We start from the raw sequence: 23,848 nt of genomic DNA on the forward strand, positions 1-23,848 counted from the left end.
TTATATTCAAAGCAATCATGTAATACATGTTGTGTTGAAGGCAGCATGGTGGCTTAGTGGTTAGCACTGTTGCCTCACAGCAATAAGGTTGCTGGTTCAAGTCCTGGCTGGGCCGGTTGGCATTTCTGTGTGGAGTTTGCATGTTCTCCCCATGGGTTTCCTCCGAGTGCTCTGGTTTCTCCCATATTCCAAAGACATGCGCTATAGGTGAATTGAATAAAATAAATTGGCTGTAGTGTACGAGTGTGAATGTGAGTGTGTATGGGTGTGTCCGAGTACTGGGTGGACGCTGGAAGGGCATCTGCTGTGTGAAACATATGCTGGATAAGTTGGCGATTTATTCCACTGTGGCGACCCCTGATAAATAAAGGGACTAAGCTGAAGTAAAATGAATGAATGAATGAATGTTGTGTTGAACTACTTATTACTGTACTTTGGGCTGGGCGATATGGGAAAAATGCAATCTCGATAATTATTTCCCGTACTGAACGATAAAGATGTATATTCCTAAGTTGTTAATGCTTTTAGATTTAAAAGAGTACCCCAACAATGACTGATCCCACAACGAATTGAGGTTCCATTAAATGGCATGACACATTTTAGGTGGCCAAAAATTCAGTACATCTCTAATATCAACACACTTTTAGATTTCCATTGTTGCACACTTCTGCTGTTTGATTGGGTCTTAAATCGATATAGAGTAAAAAAAAAGTCCAGAGCTTATTATTGTTATTGACATAAATTTTATTGCGATTTGATATAATATTGTTTATCGGCCTAGCCCTAGCTGTAATATTAGTAATAGGCAAGCTAATGTTTGCCTCAGCTTTATTTTCAAAGAAATTATTGTATCCAGCATGGATGCATTAAAGCGATCAAAAATGACAGTAATGCTACCAAAGATTTCTATTGCAATTAAGTTCTTTTGAACTTTGTATTCATTAAATAATCCTGATATTTTATGGTTGTTATCACAAAAATATATCATCAATGATGATGACAAGAAATATTTCTTGATCACAAAATCAGCATTTTAAAACGACTTCTGAAGGATGACATGACATTGAATTCGGCTTTAATAATCTGAATAAATTACATTTAAGATATGAAAATTGAAAGTTGTTATTATAATTTGTTATAACATATCACTAAAGCACTGTTTAACCAAATAAATGCAGCCTTGTAGGGCATAAGATTAATCTTTCATGTTTATTTCTATAGTGATTTTACAATGTAGATTGTCAAAGCAGCCTAACATAGAAGTTCTAGTAAATTGAATCTGTGTCAGTCCAGTTTTCAGAGCTAGGTTCAGTTTAGTTCAGTTAAGTGTAGTTTAAATTTCATTGCTGAAAGTCCAAACACTGAACAACAAATCCATCAATGCGCAGCTCCACAAGTCCCAAACCAAGCAAGCCAGTGGCGACAGTAGCGAGGAACAAAACCTCACCATTTGACGAAAGTGAAATAAAATAAAAAACCTCGAGAGAAAGCATGCAGGCTCAGTTGGGCACAACCATTTCTCCTCTGGCCAAACTTTTTCTGGCACTTAAAAGATCTCAAAATATCTCAAAATATAAAGAAAAAATCCTAATGATTGTAAGTTCTTGAAAAACTAAAGCATTAGTCTAAAAAAACATACTGTGTGTGTGTATATATATATATATATATATATATATATATATATATATATATATATATATATATATATGATTTAAACTACAGTTGAAGTCAGAATTATTAGCCCTAAGTTATTTTTTTCACTAATATCTGTTTAACTGAGAGAAGATTTTTTCAACACATTTCTAAACATAATAGTTTTAATAACTCATTTCTAATAACTGATTTCTTTTATCTTTGCCATGATCACAGTAAATAATATTGTGCTAGATATTTTTCTAGATGCTAGTATTGAGCTTAAAGTGACATTTAAAGGCTTAACTAGGTTAATTAGACAAGTTAGGGTAAGTCATTGTATAATGATGGTTTGTTATGTAGACAATCAAAAAAAAAATATTGGTTTAAAAATAATAAAAACTGCTTTTATTCTTGCATTTATTCTTATTCTTGCAAAAATTAAAACAAATAAGACTTTCTCCAGAAGAAAAAATATTATAGGAAATACTATGGAAAATTCATTGCTCTGTTAAACATCATTTGGGAAATATTTGAAAAAGAAAAAAAAAATCACAGGGGGGCTAATAATTGTGACTTCAATATAAGAAAAAACAGCTAAATAGGGTTATTGTTACTGATGCAAAACCTATTAATTTTAATTAAAGTAAATAATTAATTTAACAGCTTCATTGACAAAAAAAAGCATTTCAGAAAGTGACTTCACTTGCTGAGTTTTGAGTTCATTCATGTATCAAGATGTAGCAGGACTATTATTTAAGATCAAAGATTGCCATCCATAGCGTCTTTATGCACTTTATTGTCCTGTATAATTTTCCCCAGAGCAGCCGAGGCCACAAAAACATATAGTGAGTGAAGAGAGACACAAATTAGTGTTTCAATGACAGAACAGAGCTGGACTGTTTGGGACAGGCGGTAAAAATAGGAAATCTGTTGAGATGGGCTACATGTATACCAGACTGTGGTTACCGCATTTAGAAATGATCCTGAATAATGGTGTTAGTACAGTCTTCACTGTGCTGGCTGATTTTTCCAGACATTTAGTATAACATGAATCCACAGCTCAGCCAAACGTGAAAAGTCAGTCATCACTTACTATAATGGCATTTATATATGTCAAACTTGTGTGGCTTACTGTTTTTGTTTTGTGGGTTTAAATTTGCACCACAAGTTGACCACAATAATTAGAGATAGACAAGTTGTCCTGCCGAATATAAAGCACTTGGGTTGTGAAAACAAATCAAACTAAAGTAGGAGGGTTTTACAGTTTACAGTTCAGAGTGCAGTGCAAATTCTATACTGTAAAAATTGCGGGGTTCCTCATGATTCATATATATATTTTTATTTTTATTTATTTATTTATACAGGGACAATGTACAACATGACATGTTGTCCCAGAGTTAGCTATAAAGCTAATTTGCATCTGTAGTCCCTGGGCAGGAAGTTGTAACAAATTTAACAGTGAAAAATAATACAATATACAGTTACAGTACAATACATACAATACATCATTATCAATGAAATGAAATCAAATCAGTGGCTGCATATTTGATTTTGTTTGAGCCAAATTTTAAGAACAGTTTTAAAATGATTAAAAGTGATCATCATATGTTGCCCCAACACAAATTGATTATGTTAACCAATTTAAGTCGACATGTCATTATGGCAGGTGACTATAATTGTGTGTTAAATGCTAGAAACGCAACCCCGTCGATCTACAACAAACAAATCATCACTCTTATCAAATAATTATATGCAAAAGTTAAATTTGGTGGACAGATGGAGAGCTATTCATCCCACTGATCAAGATTTTTCAATCTACTCTTCAGTTCACCAAACTTATTCCAGAATTAATCTTTTCATAATATATTCAAGACTGTTACAATATGGTACTTCAACAAAATATCATACATACTAGACCCCAGTTTCTCTCAATTTAAAAATAAATTGATCTAGAGGAAGTAATATTTGAAAATTTAATAAAATGTTAGTAAATGATTTCAAATTTTGTGATTAGCTTTCCGACAAATTTATATCATTCCGAGAAAATAATGACAAAGGAGATATATCAGATTAGATCCTTTTGGGAAACAATGAAAGGAGTAAAAAGAGGTCACATCATGTCATATCAAGCATCTAAAAATAAACAAGATTAGGCGAAATTGATTGAAATTGACACACAAGTAACAAAATTAGAGATGGAATATAGATCAACTAATTGTGAACCCACTCTCAAAAAGAAGTCTCCCTGTCTCCAAATTTAAGAGGATTGAACATAAATTCAGTTGTACCAAAAAATCTCAAGAATTGTGTTGTTTGAGCTCATTTTAAATAAGTAGTGTGAAGAAAGCAAAATAATTGTTTTAGTATAGCATGAAGAAAAGATCAAATGAAAGAGAGCAATGTAAGATTTTGAATCTGACCTTGTCAATGGTTCATAAGAAACCTTTCAATTTAGAATTTTTTTTTAAAAAATAAGGCCCCAGGTTTTTTTTGAATCACAAGTCCTAGCAAAACTAAATTTTTTAAGCTGAAGAGCAGCCATCATTTTAGTCAGCCACTTATGTAAATTCATTGGTAAATTAGACTTAAAATCCATTAAGATCATCTATTTAGACACCATCATATCAAACATAATAGGCATTTGCTAATAATTTGTGAAATAACCAGTACTGCTAGACTTTTTGCCTCAGGTTTCACCATTTAGAATTGAAATGTGGCTAGTATTTAGTTTAAGGTTTATATATTTAGTTGAGGGTTTATTTAATAAGGACTAGCATCCAATAAATAAAAAGAATCTGAAAAATAAAACTATTATGTCTAATACAAATAAGAGTTAATGTGTGTGTGTGTTTTCAAATACCATCATCAAAATTATTTCAATATGATTATTTTCCTAGAACAAAATATCAAAGAAGAATATTCTTACACAGCATTTACCTGCAGGCAATAAAATATTCCATGTTTCAGACAAAAATATACAGTCATGCAGTTTCAGAATAATGTGGACAATGGGTTGAAAATGGATATCATTGTGGCTGTATCCACATTCCATTCCTGTATCCACAATCGTTCAGATATAGTTTTCCAAATCATGATTGGGAGTATGATTACTGTACGAGAATGTAGATCTTTTAGAGGCCAGTTCTGCATAAAAGCAACACATTATGTTGAAGCCTCTCCAAGCCTGACCTCCCAGTCAGATGAGAGTAAAACTATCTCTACATGACTTCATGTTTTGAGATTGGTTTGAATGCTGTATCAGCTGGTTTTACTTCATTCAGATGCTATAGATGAAGGATTTCAACTCACGTTCACCCTCATGAACCCAGGCAAAATGTATAAGCACTCTGTATTTCTTCTTTTTTTAATCTTTAAACTTATGCTGACATTACACTTGGCTGAGAGAAATATTTCTTATATAGCCATTTAATCTGCTCCTAAAATAGGGATTATAGTCACCCATGAAAGGAAACACCATTAATGCAGAATATATATGTAGTTTTATTTTTAGAGGGAAGAAAATGTAAATTTTCCATTAACCACACTCTTGTGAAACCACTCCCTTTCCATCTGCCTCTTCTGGACTACTTTGCTTCTATTTTCCTCTTATTTATGTGCCTTTTTTGTTCATTTGCTGCTTTATACCTACTCAGATTTTATTAATAATAATAATAATACTAATAATAATAGTAATAATAATAATAATAATAATAATAATAATAATAATAATAATAATAACAACAACAACAACAACAACAACAACAACAACAACAACAACAACAACAACAACAACAACAACAACAACAACAACAACAACAACAACAATAGTAATAATAATAATAGTAATAATAATAACAATAACAACAACAACAACAACAATAATAACAATAATAATAGTAATAATATTAATAATAACAATAACAACAACAACAACAATAATAATAATAATAATAATAATAATAATAATAATAATAATAATAGTAATAATAATAATAAAAATTATTATTATTATTATTTTCATCAAGGATGCATTAAATTAATAATAAATCACATCACATTTATTATTTAAAACAATGCTTTTCTTTTCTACCATTTAGTTAAAAAAAACTAATGAAAACATGTATTTGTTTCTACAAAAGTAGCATCTTTTAACATTCATAATGTTAAGCAATATTTTTGATGAGCAAATCAGAATATTAGAATGAACTGTGAATGTAAAAAAAGTGTTTTATATACTATACTGCCCAAATCTTTTGAACTGTAGAATTTATATGAAGTTAAAACCTGTGTGTTTATATATACACCGTCGCCTTACTGCAAGAAGGTTGCTGGTTCAAGTCTCAGCTGGGTCAGTTGGCATTTCTGTGAGTTTGCATGTTCTTCCCGTGTTTGCGTGGGTTTCCTCGTGGTGCATCGGTTTCCCCCACAATCCAAAGACATACAGTATAGATGAATTGAATAAACAATTTTTTTGTAGTGTATGTATGTGAATGTGACAGGGTATGGCTGTTTCCCAGTGCTGGGTGCAGCTGGAAGGGTGTCCGCTGTGCAAAACATATTCTGAAAAAGTTGGTGGTCCATTCCACTGTGGCGACCCCCTGATTAATAAAGAAACTAAGCCGAAGGAAAATTAATTAATGAATATTGCATATAAATACAGTTGAAGTCAGAATCATTAGCCCCCCTGTTTATTTTTTCCAGAATTTCTGTTTAACGGAGAGAAGATTTTTTTTCAACACATTTCTAAACATAATAGTTTTAATAACTCATTTCTAATAACTGATTTATTTTATCTTTGCCATGATGACAGTAAATAATATTTGACTAGATATTTTCAAGACATTTCTATACAGCTTAAAGAGACATTTAAAGGCTTAACTAGGTTAATTAGGTTAACTAGGCAGGTTAGGGTAATTAGGCAAGTTATTGTATAACGATGCTTTGTTCTGTAGACTATCGAAAAAAATATATATAGCCTAACAGGACTAATAATTTTGACCTTAAAATGGTTCATGAACATTTTTAAACTGCTTTTATTCTAGCTGAAACAGAATAAATAAGACTTTCTCCAGAAGAAAAATATTATCTGACATACTGTGAAAATTTCCTTGCTCATATATATATATATATATATATATATATATATATATATATATATATATATATATATATATATATATATATATATATATATATATATATATATATATATATATATATATAAATATATATACACGCATACATACAAAGACATGCACTATAGGTGGATTAGAGGGACTAAATTGGCCGTAGAGTGAGTGTGTGTGTGAGAATGAGAGTATATATGGGTGTTTCCCAGTACTGGGTTGTGGCTGTAAGGGCATCCGCTGCATAAAACATATGTTGGAATAGTTGGCGGTTCCTTCCGCTGTGGCAACCCCTGTTAAATAAGGGAATAAGTCAAAGGAAAATGAATAAACTTTATTTTTTACGATATTTTATTTTACTATATACTTTACTTATTACTATACATTTTGTTATACATTTTTGTATATGTTTAACACAAAAATGCAATAACTAAAAATATACCAATTGTGCCATTTATGATTAAATCATGATGTTATTGTAAGTGCAAAAATATATCTTTTGTAGTCAGCCTTTGGGTTTTGCAATGACACTGAACTTTTACTTTCGGTCCCTAATCTTTGATTACTTCCTAAATTATATGTCATATTCTCTGTAAGGGAACATTTCCATATTAACCTTTAGGGTTTTGGCCAATCTCTAGCAGTTTGTTTCCCAGAAGTGTAGCCGCATAGGTCACTTTGTTTGCCTTTGGGGTCCTTCAATTTTGCTGCAAAACTAAACAGCTGGCCATGACTTTGTTCTGTGGTCGAAATCAGTCTTTTTGATCAGTACAACCAAACGCAGCGCAGTAACACATAATCACTGTTTTTCCACATGTCGCGTTCTACTTCATTTACTCTGAATTTCCCCAGCATGTATTTCTGAGCTGGGGGAAAACTATATAATTACTCTTACGCTAATGCTCCTCTGGTATATTTATGCTGTGTAGTGTGTTTTGCATCCTTGTGAGATTCATATCTGCAGTTTTAGCGCAGTGTTCACGCTGAGTTCTTATTTAGTGGCCACCTGAGGCTGAATCCACCAATGTTTTTACGTCACAGTAAACAAAGAGGGAAATGAACCGTGGCATCTGATACACAGGCGAGCTTTTATCTTCATAAAACTTCAAGAATGCGATGATATGATTTAACACAAACAAATGAACACCCCTGAATCTGATCTCATGTGTGGCCCTGCAGTGTGTGATGAGGATTTCTGCTTTCACACCAAACATCGTTTAGAACGTCTCAAAATAATAAAGCCATGGTTCTTTGTAAAAATAGACTTGCAAGATGGCAAAGAATTTTCTTCCTCAGTATTTTTGTCTTGTTTTCAATGATAAATATGTGAACATTTTGTGAACAAATGTGAACTTGAATGACCTGAGTATGGTGACATGCTGCAATTTAAGAAAACACATGCCATTACAAAAAATGGCAGCAAATTAAGAAAAGATCTTCATCTGTTTAATAGCACACTGGAGCAATTCCTCCCAACGCAAACACATTTTTAAAAACCGTGCTGCATTTACTCACAACACAAACAATTTACGAAAACGAGCTGCATTTTCTCACAACACTTTCAAATAGCACAGGACACAACGGAAATGTTTCAAGGGTATTAAAATACAAAAGACAAGAAAATCAGGATGTTAAAATAAACAAACAAAAAACTCACCTTTTAAATATCCCCTACAACTTCACTGAGCGATAGTCACGGCATTGCAGCGTCCATCACCTTTTTGGGTCCCCTTGAAACATGCCCATTGTGTGTCAATGTTTTTGCAAGTGTGAGAAAATGCAGCATGTTTGCGTAATTTGTTTGCGCTTTGAGAAAATGCAGCATGTTCCATAATTTTTTTTTTTTGTATGCGTTGTGAGGATTTGCAGCATGTGTGCTGTCAAACAGATAAAGATCTTTCCTTCATTTGCTGGCGTTTTTTGTAATTGCATGCGTTTTCTTAAATTGCAGCACATTAAGCTCTCTCGGCCAGCGTACCTGAGGGGGGTAAATACACAGTGAATTTTCATTATCAGTGACCTAACCCTTGGGATAGTTAACCCAAAAATTTTTATTTACTTATCATTTACTCCCAGGGGTTTAATACCATTATGGGCTTCCTTTTTCAGTTAAACACAAAAAGAAGATATTTTGAAATATGTTAGAAACCTGCAACAATTAAAAACAAAAATACTATGGAAGTCAATGGTTAACGGTTTCTAAAATGTTTCATAATATCTTCTTTTGTGCTAAACAGAAGAAAAAAACTCAAACAAGTTTGTGACGAGTGAAGAGTGAGTAAATTATGACTTGAGTTTTCAGTATTCATTTAAGATACATAACTTTTTTTCAAACAAACAAACAAACAAACAAACAAACAAACAAACAAATAAACAAATAAATAAATAAATAAATAAATAAATAAATAAATAAATAAATAAATAAATAAATAAAAATAATTGAGTTTAACCTTAAAACAAGAACAAATATCTGCAGGTGTGGACAGAGAAAAATGTTTTCCCTTTAAATTAAGTTCATTTTTGTGACCCTATGTCTATATATATATATATATTTGTATTTTTTATTGGGAAAACAGGACATTTTGTTTCTAAGCTAAATTTGTCTTAATTAAACATGTTTACATTCTAAAAATGCTGAGTTGTTTCAACAACAATTGGGAGAAATATGAAATAATAATTTCAAATGTAACCCAATGACTCGCTTTTGTCCATATTTGGATTAAAACAGCCTATTTTCATTGACTCATTTTCATTTGGCTTAGCCCCTTATTTACCAGGGGTCGCCACAGTGGAATGAACCGCCAACTTATCCAGTATATGTTTTACACAGCCGCCACCACCTAATTTTTTCAGACATATTTGCACTGACACAGATAAAAATACTAATACAGTAATATTTCCCTATGCTTGTGGGCTTAATGAAGTGTGACATTTAATACTTAGTCAAAATAATATCCATTAATGGTAAACACACAGATCCTCCATGGATTTAAAGAACAAGGGTTAGTTTGAGATGACAGCAGTTGCTGAAATTGCACTAGCAATGTTTGGGAAAGGGTCTCTGAGAAAGTATCCAGTGTTGTCTATGGCTTTAGGTCCTCAGACAGGCCAGGTGTTTGTTATTTTGTTTTTTTATTTAAGACTTTTAACTTGTAAAGGCCCAGTGACATTTACAGTTTGTTTGTTTGTTCTGCAGGGACGGGGCCAATCCACATGAACTCAGTGCGGTGCGCGGGCACAGAGCGCTCTATTTTAGATTGTTTCTTCCAGGATGTCCAGCCCTGGACCTTCAAACACAACCGGGACGCTTCTGTCAAGTGCTACGTTCCTAAGACGGGCGTGGAAAACACGGTGAGCAAAACTAACACTGGTTTTTCTCTGGTATGCTGTAATTCTACATGTTGTGGAAAATACACAGTCAAGTTATAACAAAAAACAGTTGTACAGTTCAAGACATAATTAAAATGTCTTTGCATTATACTATAGAGCTGTTGAATGCTTGATTCTTATTGGCTGATGAACGTTCTGGTGTTCGGTTCTATGCATGATCTTGACCACATTACAGTTCAATATCGCTACGCTAAATATTTCTGTTATTTCACAACCTATAACTGTCAAAAAAAATCTAAAACATAACCAAAAAGACAGATGTCATATTTTTGGGATGACATAAGAAACCAGCCCAACAAACAGAAGCTGTTTTAGGACAAAAACCTGAGAGATGTCTTGTATGGGGTAATGTGCAAAAGGGAAGACATGTGGTATGTGTGTAAGTGAAGTAAATGACTCTGGTCTGTTGAATTATTATAAAATAATGCATTCCATGTTTTGTGTCATGGCCACATGATCACCTTGGCTGTGCATTATTGTGTGCATTATTTTCTAATAGTTTAACGTCCCCTCATCAGTTACTTCTTACATAATTAATTTTAAGTATACACCAAGATTATTGTGTTTTTATTTCAATGCTAAATTAAATTTTACTATAAATTTCAGTTTAGTTTTAGTTCATTTCATTCATTCATTCATTCGTTCATTTTCCTTTGGCTTAGTCCCTTTATTTATCAAGGGTCACCACAGCGGAATGAACCGGCAACTTATCCAGTATATGTTTTTACGCAGTGGATGACCTTCCAGCTGCAACCCAGTATTGGCAAACACCCATACACACTCATTCACACACATACCGGCAATTTTGCTTATTCAATTCACATATAGAGCATGTCTTTGGACTGTGGAGGAAACCCACATCAACACGGGGTGAACATGCAAACTCCACACAGAAATGCCAACTGACACAGCACAGCAACCTTCTTGCCTTTGAGGCGACTGTTTTTATTTTGTGAATATTTTTATTCAGTTTTTATTTGTTTAGTTACAGTTTTTGATTAAATAATTGTAGTTTTAGCAGTGCTTATAGAGGCGTTGCATGTTTGCAACGTGCCCAGTGCAAAACTAGTGCAAGTGTCGGTTGGTGTCAGGTGTTTTCTACAGTTGTCAGGTGTTTTCTTGTGAAGCCCACCTGTGTGAGGCACTCTCAGTTTGGGGTTGTCATGTGATGAAGTAGGTCCTGGTTTTGTTCACAGGGGTTCAGGTGATTGCGGAAGAGATAGGTTAAGTTGATCAGATTTATATCAAATTCGCTTTTGAGGGCATTTACACCTGTCCTTTTCATGATCAGCTAGGTAACTGATCAGAAAAAAACAAGGGACAAGCTGTAAACAGCCTCTTATGCTGCTGACACACAGGGCAACCAATGTAACCAATGTTATTGGGCAATATTAGCAATGCTGCTCAGCTGATTTCCTATTGAGAATGGGCAACAATGTTATATCTGTATCCCATTGCCCTAATTAGTTGCCCTGCTCATTAACTGCATTATTTCCAGTGATGAGACACAGGGTGAGACACATGAAACAGGGGTGGGACACAAAACCAACCAGTGATGATGACTGGTGTGTCTGTGAATGTGATGATTTGCTTAGATAGAGTACTTTCCATCGTTTGCCAATCAGAGGCAGAGTAGTGCGGGTGTTCACACCAGCACACGCACAGTCAGTCACACATACCAACCACCAGGAGTCAGAACGATGGCAAATCCAACAAGATCAATAGTAACGTTTGCAAAGTGGAAATATAAGCACTACTTTTCCCTCGTTGAGGTGAAAGGCAAGAACGTTTATGTATCGTGCAACTTATGCCCAGGAAAAAGGAGTCTCTCTGCGTCTGTGACAAGCAGTGGTGTAAAGTAACTATTAACAAATACTCAAACCACTGTAATTGAGTAGTTTTTCTCAGAAATTGTAAATTACTAAGTAGTTTTAAAAATGTGTTCTTTTACTTTCCCTTAAGTACATTTTGAATGCTGTATCGCTACTTTTACTCTACTACTTTCCTTCAACCTGCAGTCACTACTTTATTTTTTCTTGTCTGTGAGGATTAGAAAAATCAGTCCTGTGATTCCTGTCCAGTCAAATCGCACAAGGTAAATCACATCATAATGAACTACCTCAAGACATGGGCGATTTATAATTGCAGCAAACAATTGTTTGGAAACATTAAAAGAATCCAAGAAGATGTCCAAAATCTTTACATGCATTGACCCAGAGACTGTATAAATACATGTCACTGATGAGAAGATGACGGATGTTTACTGTATGATGACCGAAATGGCCTTAAACACCCATTAGGCATAAGACGTCAGATTGACGTTGTACCCCAGTGTTGTGGGGACATTGCATTTTGTTTGGAAATGAAAATCAGTTTGGCGTCAATGTCCTACCTAAAACCAATCAAATATCAACATCTAATGATGATACAGCTTGACGTTGTGTGGACATTATCACCTATGACGTCTATCAGACATTAGATTTTAGTTGCCATACCTGACAAATAAATGTCAGTATTTGACGTCAATATGTTGGTTTAAGATGTTGGCTCGACGTTGGATTTTGGTCACTTTTTAACACAACCTAAAATCGACCAAATAGCAACGTCATTTGACGTCATTATTGAACATCAAAATAATTTTGTCTTTAGACGCTGGCTAGACGTTGAATTTTGGTCACCTGACATTACAACCTAAATCTAACCTAATATTAACATCTTATGATGTTGTGTGCCTGATGGGCAATAACTAGATGCACTGCAGAATGTTACTTTACACACACATGCACAAATTACATCTAAACGCATCAGCCTTTAACAGCATAATACTCACTACTCTTGAGTACTTCTGAAAGGGCTACTTTTACTCATACTTTGAGTAATATTTACAACAGATACTTTTATTCGCACTGCATTTTTAGGCAAGTAATGGTACTTTTACTTGAGTATGATTTTTCTATACTCTTTCCACCACTGGTGACAAGTAATCCTAATATAATGAAGCACCACACTTTGTCAAGTGCCACCATAAAATTAGTGGCTACGCAGGTGATAACGGGAGCTCTGCTACCAAAGGAGAAGACGAAGCCACGACATCAAAGCAAATAAAACTTCATTTTTCTCCACCGTAAACACTTAATACTCAAACAGAATTAAACAATATAATACTTAGATATATAGTTTTCGTTGTCTCTCTCATTGTCCCACAACAACATTAAAATAGTGTAGATTAGTGTACAATGTTTTAAAGTTATTTCATAGTCATTTGACAATTTTTTTAAAGTAACACAGTAGTTACTTTCCCTGGTAATTAGTTACTTTTAGAATTATGTACCTCAGTTACCAACTCAGTTACTTTTTATGAGAAGTAACTATAACAAATTACTCTTTTAAAGGAACGTGCTTAAGACTGATCATTTCCCAGAGGCGTTGCTCAAATTATTGCCCTGTGTATCATCAGCACTAGATGTGTTTCTTGGTCTGCGTGTCAAATGATCTCTGTGTGTTTCAGGTGCGTCTGGCGGGCGGCCGGGACCCAGGAGAAGGTCGCGTGGAGGTGCTCATGGAGGACGGGGGCCGAAAGCGCTGGGGGACGATCTGCAGTGAGAACTGGGGGATAAATGAAGCAATGGTGGTGTGCAGACAGCTGGGCTTTGGTTTCGCCGCACGCGCCCATCAGGTGAGACGACTGAGAAATGTTGTGTTTTCCAGTAATATCGCTTTGAATGTGTCTCTTGTCTTGTTTGTTTTGGTCGCCTCAGTCTGTGTACGTTTGAGAGCTTCCTGTGCAGGATATTTCTGGGCAACATTAGTGTTAAACAGTAGTTGTTTTGAGGAGGTGAGGAGGTGGGACAGGGTAAACTGGGTATTTTGAGACAGAATGACAGGTACAGTTGGAATGCGGACTGCACATATTTGAACTGTTGAGCAAGAGCTGAGATCAGGAATCAGATTTGTCGGCTGCACATTAATGATGCGAATATCCCGTTCCACTACATCCTGCGGGTGCTCTATTGGATTGATATTTGATAACTGTGGAGGCCATTTAGGTACAATGACCTCATTGTCATGTTCAAGAAACCAGTCTGGGATGATTCGCGTTTTATGAAAATAAAGGAATGGACATGGTTGGCAACAATACTCCGGTAGGCTGTGGTGTTGACATGATGCTCAGTTGGTACTAATGGGCCCAAAGTGTGCCAAGAAAATATCCCCCACACCATTACACCACCACCACCAGCCTGAACCGTTGATACAAGGCAGGATGGATCCATGCTTTGATGTTGTTGACGTCAAATTGTGACCCTACCATCTGAATGGTGCAGCAGAAATCGAGACTCATCAGACCAGGCAACATTTTTCCAATCTTCCATTGTCCAATTTTGGTGAGCCTGTGCAAATTGTAGCCTCAGTTTCCTGTTCTTAGCTGACAGGAGTGACACCCGGTGTGGTCTTCTGCTGCCCATCCACCTCAAGGTTGGACGTTTTGTGCATTTAGAGATGCTCTTTTGCATGCCTCGGTTGTAGCGAGTGGTTATTTAAGTTACTGTTGCCTTTCTATCAGCTCGAACCAGTCTGGCCATTCTCCTCTGAGCTCTGGTGTAAACAAGGCACTTGTGCCCACAGAACTGCCGCTCACTGGATATTTTCTCTTTTTCAGACCATTCTCTGTAAACCCAAGAGATGGTTGTGTGTGAAATCCCAGTAGATCAGCAGTCTCTGAAATATTCAGACCAGCCCGTCTGGCACCAACAACCATGCCACATTCAAAGTCACTTTAATCCCCTTTGTTCCCCATTCTGATGCTTGGTTTGAGCTTTAGCAGATCGTCTCGACCATGTCTACATGCCTAAATGCATTGAGTTGCTGCCATGTGATTGGCTGATTAGATATTTGCATTAACGAGGAGTTGGACTAGTGTACCTAATAAAGTGGCCAGTGAGTGTATATATTTATATACTATCAGGACTGGACTGGGACAATAAAAAAACATTATTATTATTATTATTATTATTATCACTGTTATTGTTGAAAATACAAGTAGTTTTTTCAGATGTCTATGATAGATATATTATTTTAAAATTTATCTGAATTATAAATATTTTATAACATTCTAAATGTCTTTATCATTTATTATGATCATTGATTACAACCCCCCCCCCCCCCACCCCAAAAAAAAAAGTATGTAAAAAATATTTAATCCATCTTTTGGATAGTAGAATGTTACAAAAGCTCTTTATTTAAATTAACACTGAGCTTTTGATCTTTCTGCCTATGAAAGTATTCTTAAAAAACAATTCAACAGTTTTAAAAATCAATAATAATAATAATAATAGCAATAATTAATATTTCTTGAACAGCAAATGAACATATTAGATTGACTTCTGAAGGATTATGTGACACTTAAGATTGATTTGATGATGCTGAAAATTCATCGTAAACCACAGAAATAAATTCACATTTGTAAAATAAATGCAGCCTTATTTGAGAGCATAATTCTGATCTAATATTTCAAAACCCTATATCATGAATCACAATGTCATAACTATAAATAAACAAGCATGTCAGCTTACCAACATGTATTTCATAAAATCTATACATTATGCTTTACTGCATTTTTAAATAGGTATTGCATTTCATATACAGACAAATAAGATGTGGCCTTTGAATTAATGTATAGGACACATATTATTGGCAAGGAGACCCAGCGGCAGAGGAAGTGGTGTTGAGTGGCGCTCATTGTGTGGGAACAGAAATGTCCATCCAGCAGTGTCGTCGCAACAGTTACGTCCACTGTCCTCGAGGAGGCGGAGCCAAAGCAGCAGGCATCACCTGTTCTGAGAGTAAGTGAATAAATATGTAGAATGCATTAGTCCTGTTCACTTTTTCAACAGTGCTTGTTCTGGAAGGATTTTTTTCCTATTAATGCATCCCATTAAAGATTTTAAAAAGTACCTGTTAAAAACAAAAGTAAAACATAAACCAAATTAACCAGCTTCGAGATAAATCACAATATTATAAACATTAGCCCCTTTCACACATACAGACCTTTCTGGAAAATTACCGGCAATTTTCTGGAAAGGGATCATGTGTGAATGGGCCCTTTTTGAAAATACAGATAAATTCATTCTGGTAAATTCGGAATGCTGCTCTGTGTGAACGCAGAAGGAAAATTGCCAGAAAGAGCGCGTTCACGATTAGAACACGCTGATGTGAGACGTCTACTCCAGCCAATCAGAACATTCAGACACATTCACATCCGCGCTGTTTACGAAAATAAAAGCCTTTGAATATTTCCTAATGCCAACTGTGGAAAAAATATCGATAAAATGCTTATGATAAACCGATGTTTGTTTACCTTCAAGCTCTGCTTCAGTTGCTTGACGCGTGTGCATGTGAAGCAGCCGGTGAGCGCCAGCACACACACACATTATGTACCATCAACCATCAACAAAAGCCTGACCCCTTCTGTGTTTACAAATAAAAGCGCAGATGTTTAGAGCTCATTTCTGGTTAATGATGTCAGAATTTACTGGTATTTTGGAATGGATGTGTGAATGGTCTTACCCGGAAAAATTCCACAGCGTTCTTGCCTGTGTGAACAGCGTTTTTTTTTTTAAATTTACCGGTAAAGTCATTCCGGTAATTTTCCGGATATTTATCGATATCACTGTGTGAAAGGGACTATTGATTTGAAGCAAAGAATTATATGAATATTGAGATGAAGGTTCAAGACTGTAGTTAACAGCTTTAATGAAGGAAAGAACTACAGTCCCATTAAGCATGGGAAACTCTGGGAAAGTCACGTTAAAAATGTATCTATATGTTTTATTTTGTTTTATAACTACTATTGACTGATGATGATTTTTGATGATTTCTTCTGTATCTAAATTAAAATGTTGTCTGAGTTGATATTTTTGCATAAAACAACAAAAAAGTGCCATGTTTTCAGGAAAAACGTTACTTTTGTTTTTGTTTACTTTCATTTTTAGAGCACAATAACAATTTTATAACTTCAGAAGAGTTATGAAGTCAATATTTACAATAACCCTGATTGGTAAGCACAGCAAATGTGTTTTTCTGACTACTTCTCATTTTCTGAATGCTCTATATCACAAAATAAATTGAATTCTGAAGTGTTATCACAATTTTATAGGAGTAATAATGATAAAAATAAAAGTTAAATATTTTTAACTAATTTCTATAATTGTAATAATTGAGAATTTCTAGGTAGAAGTTGCTTTTTGCGACTCTCTGATTGGTGGAATTTCCTTCATAGCATCATGGGTAATGTAGTTTAGCATGAATTCAGCTATTAAACTATTAATTGTTTTGAATAGAAGTTCAGTTATCAGTTAAAAATCAATATCCTTACACTCAAAGGAAATCCTGGGTTGTTATAATCCAGTGTTGCCTGGGTCAAATATGGACAAACCCAACAGATAGATACATTTTTTTTATTTAATAAAAAAATATTTGACCCAATGTTGGGTTACAACAACTCAGCATTTTTAGAGTATATGGAGAAAATGAAGGACGTTATTACATATCTGTGTTGTGCTCTTAATAATGAAATCTCCACTGAATAGTCCACATGAATGAATCGCCTTTCTGTTTTAGCGGCACCTGACCTGGTTTTGGATGCGCAGCTTGTTCAGGAGAGCTCTTATCTGGAAGACCGGCCTCTGCATCTGCTCACCTGTGCCCATGAGGAGAACTGTCTGTCCTCATCTGCCAGCCGCATGCAGTGGCCATACGGGCATCGCCGTCTGCTGCGCTTTTCCTCCCGGATCATGAATCTGGGCAGAGCCGACTTCAGGCCACGGGCTTCAAGAGAGTCCTGGACGTGGCATCAGTGCCACAGGTGAGGGGCTGTATATATCACATGACAGCATGAATAGCCTATAGCCAGAGATGGGAAGTAGTACAAATACTTCATTACTGTACTTAAGTAGATTTTTCTGCTATCAGTACATTACTTCACTGCATAATTTTTTGACAACTTTTTACTTTTACTCCTTACATTTTTACACAAATATCTGTACTTTCTACTTCTTACATCTTTACATCAGGCTCATTACTTTCATTTTCATGTGGTTGGTGGCGCGATCAATATTATTTCTTGTCATTGCACAATTTGAGCACCTTTTTGATGCAGTCAGTCTATTTTCGTTATTGCGTGCCTGCGTGGTGCGCAGCTTTTTCAACCTATAGGCTATAATGCAGGGTATGTAATATTAAGATTACTATGAGAAAGGCAAGGATGACTGCGTAGATGAGACAGAGGGAGAAGGTACATCTTCTTAAGTAAAGTATTTGTGTACATTTGCCATCTCTGCCTATAGCATGAATACAGTATATTTATCATCTTTCATAAAAAGGGAATTTTTTTTGTTTGTGATGCATTAAAGAACATGCATTTCCATTTGATCTTTCCATTTGAAATATATTTATTATTATTATTATTATTTATTTTTATATTTAAAAAATATTTATATATTTTATTTTATTTATATATTTATATTACATTACATATTATTATTATTTATATTTATATGTTTATTTTTATGTTTATGTTTGTTTATTTTATTTATATATTCATATTACATTTATATATTATTATTATTATTTTTTTATATATTTATTTATTTTATTTCACTTATATATTTATATTGCATTATATATTAATATTATTATTTTTATTTATATTTTTATATTTATTTTTTATTTTATTTATAAATTTGTATTACAATATCTATTTATTATTATTATTATTATTATTTATATGTATATATATATATTTATATTTTATTTATGTATTTATATTACATTATATATTATTATTATTATTTATATTATTTATTTATTTATTTATTTATTTTTATTTTATTTATATATTTATATTACATAATATATTATTATTATTTATATTTATATATTTATTTATTTTTTTTATTTATGTATTTATATTACATTTATATATGATTATTATTATTATTATTATTATGCTAATTTATATTTTTATTTAGAAATTTATATTATATTTATATATTAATATTTTAATGATTGTTATTAACTTTTTTAGAATTTGCTATTTTTTTTTACCTTTTTCATATTCAATTTTTGAATCTGTTTTGTTCTTTTTTTTAATTGTTTTTATTACTTTTTCCTGCATCTTAAAAATGTAAAACGAGCAAAAAGCATATTTATTCAAAGCGTATCTGTTATAATCGATATTAAGTTTTTCTATTTATTTTTTTATAAATTTAAATTCATTTTAAAATATCAGTGTACTCCACAACAGTGCCTTTCAGAACCAGCTCTTGCATATGTTACTTTAATGAATGGCTTGCTAAAATAATGCAGACAGCACATGGAACCACAACATATAGGAAAAACCCTGACGTATGACCACCTTTGTTTCTACATGAGTATTTGTGGTGCCATATCCTTTCAGTTGAGTCAGTCGTGTCAGTGTGCAATGAAAGGAACACTCACTCCTGCTATGAAACAGGTAAAGAGCGGTCAGCCGTCATCTCTCAGATTAATTAGCTGCTTTGAGCACCTCCCTTTATATGCACTCTCAAAATAATTGCAGAGCTATTCTGTGGGAACAAGGCACTCTGTTGTGGAGGAGTTGCGGGCTATGCGTGTTCACAAGCCAAACCTGTTTTATTAATCTTTTAGAACAACAACGAGTAAAGTTGGCATTTGAAAGCATCTATTCAGTCGAGCTGAATAAACAGCTCTGCAAGCGTAACCCCGTTAACATAACAACAACTTCCTGTTGAGGGTGTTACCGTTAGCCAACACCTTCATGTAGGAGCAGTGAGGTCATTGGGCAGAGCTCCATAGTGAACCTTTGTTCCTCCACGTTTGCCAGCCAGCATGAAATACAAGTCAACAGGATTCTAACATATTTTGGAAGACTCTCCCGCCATGATTCTAGGTTGTAAAGGTGATGTGCTAGGCTGTGACAGTGATATGCTGTTGATATGGTCTTCAAGGAGGGATTCTAAGTTTTTGCAACAATACTATCCCAATGCCCTATCAACTTTAGCGGAAGGGAACCCCAGACTTGTGAAATAAATTTTAGTTTAAAGATATTTAAAAAGATAGTTGTAATTAAATTGTAAACCTACTGACTTTCTTCTGTAGATTACATATACTTATTATTTGGCAACAAGCTTGGAGTGTCCTCCAATCTGTTACCATTGAAACGAAAACAACCACTCATGCAGTCTCTACTCTAGAGCCTCTGCATCTAACAGAAGTGTATACTTGGTCCGTTTCATACACAGTTTGTAACATTTGTAAAATACATTGCGGTCAAAAAGATTTCAACACAACTTACAGTTATGTCCATAAATATTGGGACATTGACACAATTCTAACATTTTTGGCTCTATACACTAACACAATGTATTTGAAATGAATAAGATGTGCTTTAACTGCGGACTGTCAGCTTTAGTTTGAGAGTATTTACATCCAAATCCGGTGAACGCTGCAGGAATTACAACAGTTTGCATATGTGCCTCCCACTTGTTAAGGGTCCAAAAGTAATTGGACAGTCGGCTTCTCAGCTGTTCCATGGCCAGGTGTGTGTTATTCCTTTATAATCTCAATTACATTGAGCAGATAAAAGGCAGAGAGTTCATTTCAAGTGTGCTTCAAGGCTGAAAAAACAAAACAAACCCATCAGAGAAATTGCAAAAAATGTTAGGTGTGGCCAGAACAACTGTTTGGAACATTCTTAAAAAGAAAGAACGCATCAGTGATCTCAGCAATACCAAAAGACCCGGAGAACCACGGAAATAACTTTGGTGGACGACTGAAGAATTCTTTCCCTGGATAAGAAAACACCCTTCACAACAGTTGGCCACATCAAGAACACTCTCCAGGAGGTAGGTGTGTGTCAAAGTCAACAATCAAGAGAACACTTCACCAGAGAGAATAAAGAGGGTTCACCACAAGATGTAAACCATTGATAAATCTCAAAAACAGGAAGGCCAGGTTAGAGTTCTAAAAAAGCCTTCACAGTGCTGGAACAACATCCTTTGGACAGATGAGACCAAGATCACTGTGTACTTGAGTGATGGGAGGAGAAGAGCTTGGAGAAGGAATGGAACTGTTCATAATCCTAAGCAGTGAAGCATGGTGGTAGTAGTGGCATGACGTGTGCTTGTATGGCTGTCAATGGCACTGGTTCTCTTGTATGTATTGATGATGTGACTGCTGAAAAAAAGCAGCAGGATGAATTCTGAAGTGTTTCAGGCAATATTTTCTTCTCATATTAAGCCAAATGCTTCAGAACTCATCGAACGGTGCTTCACAGTGCAGATGGACAGTTACCCAAGGCATACTGCAAAAGCAACCAACGGGTTTTTGAAGGGAAAGAAGTGGAATGTTATGCAATGGCCAAGTCAATCCCCTAATCTAAATCCGATTGAGCTTGCATTTCACTTTCTGAAGCAAAACTGAGATGAAGAGATGAAACCCGGCGTCTGGTGATGTGTGTTCCAGACTTCAGCCTGTACTTGACTGCAAATCATTTGCAACCAAGTATTAAAAAGTGAAAGTTTGATTTATGAGTATTATTCTGTCCAATTTTCTTTTGGTCCCTTAACAAGTGTGAGGCACATATGCAAGCTGTTGTAATTCCTACATCGTTCACCGGTTTTGGATGTAAATACTCTCAAATTAAAGCTGACAGCCTGCAGTTAAAGCACATCTTCATTCATTTCATTTCAAATCTATTGTGCCGGTGTCAAAAATGTTTGAATTGTGTTGATGTTCCAATATTTATGGATCGCATATAATTTCAATACAACCAATATATTAAATGTAAATATAATTGATTCCATATTTCAAACCTTTGACCCACATAAAAAAGGAAAGTGATTAAAAGTAGCCAACTTGCCAACCCTGAAGATATTCTGGGTAATATTTCCCACATTTAACATCTATGCAGTTGCTAAAGTATTCTGAGTGGCATTTAGCACTTCAAAATTAATTTGTGTTGTAGGTGGAGGAATTGTGAACATTATTTATTTAATATGGTTATAGTATGTTCTAGGTGGTTGCCAGGATGTTGCTATCTAGATGTTTTCTCTAGATATTTTGAGGGGTATCAATACATTGCTAATGTGAGTGGTAGTTCAGATGTTGCTACAAAGTTGCAGAAGTATTCTGACCATTATTAACATAATTATAGGGTTTTCTGTGCCCATTTACATTTGCCAAATGTAACAAGTATAACTGTGCTGTATTATGTAGTGGTGACCAGTGCCTATGCAACTTTTAAGGTATTTTAACCTCTTCCTATGCAATTGCTATAGTGTTTTAGGTGCCTCGAAATGTAGACATTGTATTGCATATTCAAAGTTATAAAATATTATAAGTAATGTGTTTGATCCTAAAGTATCATTTACAAATGGTGCAAGTCTGCATGAATATTAGTGACATGATAACATGATTTTGCGGACATTAATTAAATTGAATGTTTTTATTTCAGGCATTATCACAGCATTGAAGTGTTTACGCATTATGATCTGCTCACTCTCAATGGAAGCCGAGTAGCAGAAGGACACAAAGCCAGTTTCTGTCTGGAAGACACCTACTGTCCTGAAGGTAAAAGACTAGTTATGTTAAAAGGGTGGCGCAGAGTCTTTTAAGGCTTGTTTGTGTTTATGGGGTGCAAAACAATGTGTGCTCATGCTTCATTTGTAAAAAAAACACATTATTTTTTCACTCATCTTACTTTAATTTTATACTGCTACTCAGCTAACATGAAAACGACTGTCATATTTCCTGGTTCCTCCGAATGCCCGTCCTCAACAGGCTCTGATTGGTCCGCTAACATAATGTATTGTGATACTCACAATCCACAGTTACTTCTATTATGGTTGGAACTGCTCCATCGAGGAGAGGTTTTTGGCCATATCCAGCACTGAACTATAGATTCTGGAAGCTCTTTGTCAAATGCTGGAGAGCTATCATTTTTATAATTCTCTGAAACATAATTACTAATAAATTGTAAGCACTTCTTTCCTTGTGTCATGTCCTTCAGCCCAAAAACAGAAACAGAATGAGCTCTGTGAATATAGCAGCATTTGGACGCCATTTTAGCTTTCTCTGCTATAACATTACAGCACCTCTTAAACATTTAAGTATAGACTATTTGCTTGTAATATGCTTTCTATGTATATAAACTTACTTTTGTCAGTGATTTTGGACACCGAAATGTAAATTAATGTCTTATAACAGCAACTGTGTTCGTCTGTTTTTCCAGGACTACACAAACGCTTTTCATGTTACAATTACGGCGATCAAGGCATTTCAGTAGGCTGCTGGGACACATACCGACACGATATCGACTGCCAGTGGATAGACATTACTGACGTGAGGCCCGGAGACTACATCATGCAGGTGAAAATGATTCAGAACATCTCAACCCTTTAAAACAGCAGTCAATGGCACAGAATGTTTTTCACCATTCCTTCAAGAGCAGATTCTCTTTCCAGGATGCAGTTTAGCCACTTTTCCTCTGTCATTAACTCTGGAACGTGTTAATCATCTAAATCACTGCGGGCACAGAGAGCACTTCCGCAGCTGAGCTTCACATGCTGAGCCGACCAATCACAGAGCTGCTTTAAGGACCAGTCAGGAGGCCCCGATCGTAAAATATAGGTTGATGCGAA

General features: G+C 34.7%; 1 protein-coding gene across 1 annotated transcript in view; it reads left to right on the top strand.

The window, feature by feature from the left end:
• loxl4 (lysyl oxidase-like 4) overlaps positions 1-23,848 on the top strand; it is a 56,749-nt gene that overhangs the window by 24,901 nt on the left and 8,000 nt on the right. Inside the window, exons 8-13 of the mRNA XM_056470704.1 lie at positions 9,958-10,112; positions 13,660-13,827; positions 15,829-15,991; positions 17,769-18,012; positions 22,663-22,778; positions 23,440-23,576. Of these exons, the coding sequence (XP_056326679.1) occupies positions 9,958-10,112; positions 13,660-13,827; positions 15,829-15,991; positions 17,769-18,012; positions 22,663-22,778; positions 23,440-23,576 (983 nt within the window). The remainder of the gene's footprint in view (positions 1-9,957; positions 10,113-13,659; positions 13,828-15,828; positions 15,992-17,768; positions 18,013-22,662; positions 22,779-23,439; positions 23,577-23,848) is intronic.

This window comes from Danio aesculapii, chromosome 13, assembly GCF_903798145.1.
Source record: "Danio aesculapii chromosome 13, fDanAes4.1, whole genome shotgun sequence".
In the NCBI taxonomy this organism is placed as follows: Eukaryota; Metazoa; Chordata; class Actinopteri; order Cypriniformes; family Danionidae; genus Danio; species Danio aesculapii.